Source organism: Bos grunniens, chromosome 14 (assembly GCF_055505025.1).
Source record: "Bos grunniens cultivar Pamir isolate PY7600 chromosome 14, Bosgru_T2T1.0, whole genome shotgun sequence".
Taxonomy (NCBI): Eukaryota; Metazoa; Chordata; class Mammalia; order Artiodactyla; family Bovidae; genus Bos; species Bos grunniens.
The window spans coordinates 45153407-45160925 of NC_141178.1; the positions used below are offsets into that span (position 1 = coordinate 45153407).

General features: G+C 41.1%; 1 protein-coding gene across 1 annotated transcript; it reads left to right on the top strand.

The window, feature by feature from the left end:
• The first annotated feature begins 982 nt into the window (after nt 1–982).
• On the top strand, nt 983–6828 carry LOC147359350 (tudor and KH domain-containing protein). The gene has a single exon (XM_086336461.1). It carries the CDS (start codon nt 2247–2249, stop codon nt 3927–3929), a length of 1683 nt encoding a protein of 560 aa, XP_086192587.1. The 5' UTR covers nt 983–2246; the 3' UTR covers nt 3930–6828.
• The last annotated feature ends 691 nt before the right edge of the window (nt 6829–7519 follow it).

Consider the following 7519-nt stretch of genomic DNA (forward strand, 5'->3'; position numbering starts at 1 on the left):
ACATCAGTACTAAATAAGTTACCTAGATTAATTTAGAATCCTTGTTTTCTTTTGCCTGCTATATAAAGAAAATTCCATTTTAGCTGTGGTCATCATTAACTTTGTGATACAAAGGGAAATTTATATGCTGTTCCCCTAACAGTAATATGCAATGCCAGGTCAATCCAAAATTCAGTTTTCATTTATGCTCAAGTTTATTAATTTATCCTGAATTAGTTACATAATTTTTTTACTTGCGCCATGTTTCTTTAGCTGAAAACAAGACCGTTTCAAAATGCCTTGTAGAATACTCCATTTCCTTTCTCATTTCCTCCTCCTGCACACACACAGTTTTTTTAATTTGGAAAATTTTTAAGTTGCTTTGAGGTAGAACTTCCTGGTCTTAATGTAGGACACAACTGTATCAGTATTTGGAGTTTTCCCCTTTCTAGATGCTTACATCATTTTTAATACAAAAGTGTTACATTTATCTAGATATATATATGCTAAGACCTTTATTTGTGACAGCATCTGTTGCTTCATTATGTACAGAAGTATGCATAAGATGATAGGTTGTGATAAGAAAAATTGAAATTTCATGACTTTTTAACCAGAATTGTCTAAAATTTTTCCGTTTGAACCTTTTATATCATGAAGTAAAGCTTGTGATAAAATCTGCCTATGCATACCAACTGGCCCAGGTCCAGTGTTATGATTTTTTTTTTAATACATCAGAATTTTAACTAGGCATATGAAATCTTGATGCAAATTTACAAATGTATTTTTCTTTTGAATTAGTATATACTGTATCATTTCTGCTCTTGAAAACTTCAAGAGTCTGTGCATCCATCTCAAGTATAATTTTGAATTATAAAATACATTTTCTTCAGACCATTAAAGACCATTTTTGTCTTTCCATAATTTTATACAGCTGTTTTTGAAAATGCATGTTTCTTTCTTTTCCTATAGCCACCATTTGAATCAGCCAATATATTCCTTTTTGATTTTTGTTTTAGTGAGGATTAGGTTAGCCCAAGGTTACAGGCTAATTTACAGTGCGATTCTAGACCCAGATCATAGTTCAAATTAGAACAAACATGGTGCTTAGATTCTATAAACATCCTATGAATGCTACGTTCAGAAAAGTCATGTTAAGAGTATTGAAATAATATACAGAATATTGAAATGGTGGAATTAGGGTAGGGAGTTAATGCATGCGATGCATTAAAATAATAAATGCTTATAATAAATGCTTTTTAAGGTATATGACATTTCTATCCAAATGAACATCATCCTTCACTTAGTAGGGCTATTGTTGCTCAAAAATGTTTCTGGAACTGACTTCAGAGCTTATAATAAATGTTCTTTTGAATAGCCTCAGTGTTGGGAGATGCTTTTCTTTCTTTTTTAGATTCTTTTCTTTAAATGTTTTGCAACAGTCAGTGTTTTTGATCTAAAACTACTGAATAAAGATGAGTGGCCAGGCAGAAGATACATAATTAAAGGAATTAGAGTAGCTTTCTCATGCAACCAGTTACCATGCCAGCAGCATGTTGCTAAGTCGCTTCAGTCGTGTCCAACTCTGTACGACCCCCTAGACGGTGGCCCACAAGGCTCCCCTGTCCCTGGGATTCTCCAGGCAAGAACACTGGAGTGGGTTGCCATTTCCTTCTCCAATGCATGAAAGTGAAAAGTGAAAGTCGCTCATGTCCGACTCTTAGTGACCCCATGGACTGCAGCCAACCAGGCTCCTCCATCCATGGAATTTTCCAGGCAAGAGTACTGGAGTGGGGTGCCATCGCCTTCTCCTGGGGTTGTCCAAATCCGCATGGCATGTCACAAAGCCAAATTTAAGAAAGTGGCCACATCAAAGTTGTGATTAAAATGAGTTTTTGTTATCTTACAGTGTAAGACATCATCTATGTTATTTTGTTCTATGCACCAAGGTTTACTACAACATCATACAGTTTCTCTGTTATGGGCAAGAGTATGATCTATCTGATAAGTACTATTTCATCCTTAAACACTGAATGAAAACCTGCATACCTAAAGAATGGAGTCCATGAAGTTCCATTGACTGGTGGAATGACAATACAAAAGTCATAAAAAGCCAAGAGCTCCTTAAAACTGATGAAGTCGAAGTGGCGGCTGAAGCGAGGCTGGCGGGCCTCGGAGTGGTGCTGCTGCTGAGAGGCGGCCACGGCCCCAGGGGTGAGGTGCGAGGCAAAGCGCGCGACGGCTAACTCCAGGAGCGGAGGCGGCTGAAAATGTCCACTGAACGGACTTCTTGGACAAGTTTGTCCACTATTCAAAAAATAGCACTGGGCCTTGGGATCCCTGCCAGTGCAACAGTGGCCTATATCCTATACCGCAGATACAGGGAAAGCAGAGAAGAACGGCTGACATTTGTTGGGGAAGATGACATCGAGATAGAGATGCGAGTCCCCCAGGAGGCTGTAAAGCTCATCATTGGTCGGCAAGGAGCCAATATTAAACAACTAAGAAAGAAGACAGGTGCTCGGATCGATGTGGACACGGAGGATATAGGAGATGAGCGGGTGCTGCTTATCAGTGGGTTTCCTGTTCAGGTGTGCAAGGCCAAAGCAGCAATTCATCAGATCCTGACAGAGAATACGCCAGTGTCTGAGCAGCTCTCAGTCCCCCAGAGATCCGTGGGCAGAATCATAGGGAGAGGCGGCGAGACAATTCGTTCTATCTGTAAGGCCTCAGGAGCCAAAATAACCTGTGACAAAGAATCAGAAGGAACATTGCTACTATCAAGACTTATAAAAATCTCAGGAACGCAGAAGGAAGTGGCAGCAGCTAAGCATTTGATACTGGAGAAAGTTTCAGAAGATGAAGAACTTAGGAAGAGAATTGCTCATTCTGCAGAAACCAGAGTTCCACGGAAGCAGCCAATCAGCGTAAGAAGAGAGGAAGTGACAGAGCCAGGTGGAGCCAGAGAGCCAGCTTTATGGAAAAACACTGGCACTAGCTTAAAACAGGCTGCACCTCTGGCAGTTCCTCCCCACAAAGGAGATGGTGACGTGGCTGCTGTGGGACCAGAAGAGGGTTCCTGGGAGAAACCTAATGATGACAGCTTTCAGAGGTCTGCTGTCCAGACCAGTCCAGAGATGTCCATGTTTGAAATTCCCAGTCCGGACTTCAGTTTCCATGCTGATGAGTTCCTAGAAGTGTATGTCTCTGCCTCTGAACATCCTAACCACTTCTGGATCCAAATCATTGGCTCCCGCAGCCTGCAGCTGGATAAGCTTGTCAGTGAGATGACCCAGCACTACGAAAATAGTCTGCCTGAAGACTTGACTGTACATGTAGGAGACATTGTCGCAGCACCTTTACCTACAAATGGTTCCTGGTATCGAGCCCGGGTCCTTGGTACCTTGGAGAATGGGAACCTGGACCTTTACTTTGTTGACTTTGGAGATAATGGAGATTGCCCACTGAGGGATCTCAGGGTGCTCAGGAGTGACTTCCTCAGCCTTCCATTTCAAGCAATAGAGTGTAGTCTGGCACGGATTGCCCCCTCAGGTGAACAGTGGGAAGAGGAAGCTTTGGATGAGTTTGACAGACTCACTCACTGTGCTGACTGGAAGCCCCTGGTGGCCAAGATCTCTAGCTATGTCCAGTCTGGGATCTCAACTTGGCCCAAGATCTATTTATATGATACTAGCGACGGGAAGAATCTTGATATTGGGCTAGAATTAGTTCGTAAAGGATACGCAGTTGAGCTTGCAGAAGACATGGAAAAAAACAGAGCTGTCCCAGTAATGTTGGACGACCTCGCCACAGAAACAGATGTCTCACTGAGCATGCTCACTGAGACCAAGAAGAGCCCTGGAGAGATAGCAAACACCCTGTCCTGCCTCAGTTTATCAGAAGCTGCCTCTATGTCTGGTGATGATAATCTTGAAGATGACTACTTACTCTGAAGTCACCTTCAGTTGCCTCGGCCATCTGCTTTGCTGTTTGGCATTAGACTCGGTGCCTGGAGAGAAGAGCCTGTAATAGAGATCTATGCAGTTCTTCCTTCGTTATATACATGACCTGGCTTGCTGTGAACCAAATGCATTTTCTTCTTCCACCGGACTACCAGAGAGCATGTGGGGTGGAGGGAGACAGACACATGCCCCTAACTCCACCCCCTGTGCCCTGTGCAGTGTGAGTACTGCCACATGACTTTCAGGCTGCTTAGTATCCAGCTTGTTCCCCTCTGGCAGTCCTAATGCACAGTACTGCTAGGCAGCGTCCTCTTTGAGGCTGGGAAACAGCCAGGGTTTGGTTATTGGAAGTGATAATTCTGCAGACTGACTCACCACATCAGGTGACTCTGGTTAAGGGGAAATCTTTTGAGTGGTAAACTCAAAGATTGCAGTTAAGTCAGGCAGCAAAGGCAAAAATCAGCATAATTATATTAAAAGCCTCAGAAAGTGAGAAGAGAATACTGCCTCCCAGCCTCAACTGCTAATGTGTTATTGGAGACAAGATTTTTGTAACAGTGCTCCAGCTATTTCCCTGTAAACTTTGGTTAAAATACAAGTAGACAAGGAGAAAGGTAACTCAGGAAATATTGCTATATTGCTGGTATAGTATCTATATCAATATATGTATACACACAGAGCCATAGAGAACTTGTAGAGCTGTTTAGATCATTTGGGGTGTTCTTTGCTGAATAAAGTTCTTAAGAAAGTTATCTAAATTTAAAAAAAAAAAAAACTGATGAAGTCACAATTAATGTGATTATTCTTATGTGTAACTATACTTTTGTGCTTTTCCTAGTGGCAATTTTTGCTTTATGTATATCAGCTAAAAACTAGGTTATAAAGCAACAAGGAGGGCATTTTGTATTTTGTGGGGATGTTATCACTTCCAGTGCTTAGCAGGCTGATTTAAACATGGTAGATGTTCAACGTGTGAATGCTAAGTCACTTCAGTCATTTCCTTCTCCAGGGGATCTTCCTGACCCAGGGATCAAACCCGAATCTTAAGCCTTCTGCATTGGCAAGCAGGTTCTTTACCACTAGGGCCATATGAGGTTATTATTTACAGCAAATTTTAAAGTTGTGATTGCATGAGTTTCTAAGGAAAATATAAATTGTGAAAATTAAACCAAGACAAAATCTGAATAACCATGAGAGGAAAATGAAGTAGTTGTCAAGATATTTCTACCAAAGAAGCATAACATTCTATTATTCTTACAGTTAAGTATTTTTAAAAAATCTTCAAGGAGCATGATTCACACAGTAAACTGTTCTAACATACAATAAAAAACAGCAAATTTACAAGCCCCTGTTACAAAGCTAGTATAATCCTGATAGCAAATTCTGAGATAACATAGACCCCCACCTGAAAAAAAAAAAAAAATCCTATAGACTATAACACAGGTATATAGAGACAACAATCCTGAATAAAATACTAGCAAATCAAATCTGGACTGTCATCAGAGAATATTCCACTGTAATTGTTTAAGAAAGCAAAGATGGTTTAAGGTAAGAAAATTCATTTATACACATTTACTGAAGGAAAAATGTAGGAGCATTTCAAAAGAGGTTTAAAAATAATTTGGTGAAGCATCATGTCCATGCCTGATTTTAAACTAATACACTAGGAATAGACTTTCATTTTTTGTTTTATTTTTCAGCTGCATTGCACAGCAAGCAGGATCTTGGTTCCCCTACCAGGATCGAACCCATGCCCCCTGCTTTGGGAGCACAGGGCCTTAACCACTGGACCGCTGGGTGAGTCCCTCGTTTATTATTTTAAAACAACCTCAAGCTAAAGTTATCACAAAAAACATTGATCAGAGACTCATTAAAAATGAGGACCAATGAACAAGTGTGGCTGAGGATGTGGAAAAAAGAGACTCCTCATGCACTCTTGGTGGGAATTTAAATTGTACAGCCACTAGGGGAGACTTGGAGGTTCCTCAAAAAAACTAAAAATACAACTACTGTGTGATCTGGCATTTCCACTCCTGAGTATTCATCCAAAAAACAGTAACTCAAAAAGGTACATACACCCCCATGTTCATTGAGGCATTATTTATAATAGCCAAGATATGAAAACCTGTGTCCACTAAAGGAATGGATAAAGAAACTGTGGTATATAAATACAATGGAATATTATTCAGCTTTTAAAAAGAAGAAAATCTTGCCATTTGCAACATTATGGATAGATCTAGCGCATTATGCTAAATGACATAAGGCAAAGACAAAAAACTGATCTCAGTTCATTCAGTTCAGTCGCTCAGTTGTGTCCGACTCTTTGCAACCCCATGAATTGCAGCATGCCAGGCCTCCCTGTCCATCACCAACCCCCAGAGTTCACTTAGATTCACATCCATCGAGTCAGTGATGCCATCCAGCCATCTCATCGTCTGTCGTCCCCTTCTCCTGCCCCCAATCCCTCCCAGCATCAGAGTCTTTTCCAATGAGTCAACTCTTCGCATGAGGTGGCCAAAGTATTGGAGTTTCAGCTTTGGCATCATTCCTTCCAAAGAAATCCTAGGGCTGATCTCCTTCAGAATGGACTGGTTGGATCTCCTTGCAGTCCAAGGGACTCTCAAGAGTCTTCTCCAACACCACAGTTCAAAAGCATCAATTCTTCGGCACTCAGCTTTCTTCACAGTCCAACTCATCCATACATGACCACTGGAAAAACCATAGCCTTGACTAGACGGACTTTTGTTGGCAAAGTAATGTCTCTGCTTTTCAATATGCTATCTAGGTTGGTCATAACTTTTCTTCCAAAGAGAAAGCGTCTTTTAATTTTATGGCTGCAGTCACCATCTGCAGTGATTTTGGAGCCCAGAAAAATAAAGTCTGACACTGTTTCCACTGTTTCCCTATCTATTTCCCATGAAATGATGGGACCAGATGCCATGATCTTCGTTTTCTGAATGTTGAGTGTTAAGCCAATTTTTTCACTCTCCTCTTTCACCTTCATCAAGAGGCTTTTTAGTTCCTCTTCACTTTCTGCCATAAGGGTGGTGTTATCTGCATATCTGAGGTTATTGATATTTCTCCCGGCAATCTTGATTCCAGCTTGTGCTTCTTCCAGCCCGGTGTTTCTCATGATGTACTCTGCATAGAAGTTAAATAAACAGGGTGACAATATACAGCCTTGACGTACTCCTTTTCCTGTTTGAAACCAGTGTGTTGTTACATGTCCAGTTCTAACTGTTGCCTCCTGACCTGCATACAGATTTCTCAAGAGGCAGATCAGGTGGTCTGGTATTCCCATCTCTTTCAGAATTTTCCACAGTTTATTGTGATCCACAGAGTCAAAGGCTTTGGCATAGTCAATAAAGCAGAAATAGATGTTTTTCTGGAACTTTCTTGCTTTTTCCATGATCCAGCAGATGTTGGCAATTTGGTCTTTGGTTCCTCTGCCTTTTCTAAAACCAGCTTGAACATCTGGAAGTTCACGGTTCAGGTATTGCTGAAGCCTGGCTTGGAGAATTTTGAGCATTACTTCACTAGCGTGTGAGATGAGTGCAATTGTGTGGTAGTTTGAGCAATCT

Excerpts from the sequence above, each read along its gene's own strand:
- LOC147359350 (XM_086336461.1), top strand. The coding sequence starts at position 2,247 with ATGTCCACTGAACGGACTTCTTGGACAAGTTTGTCCACTATTCAAAAA.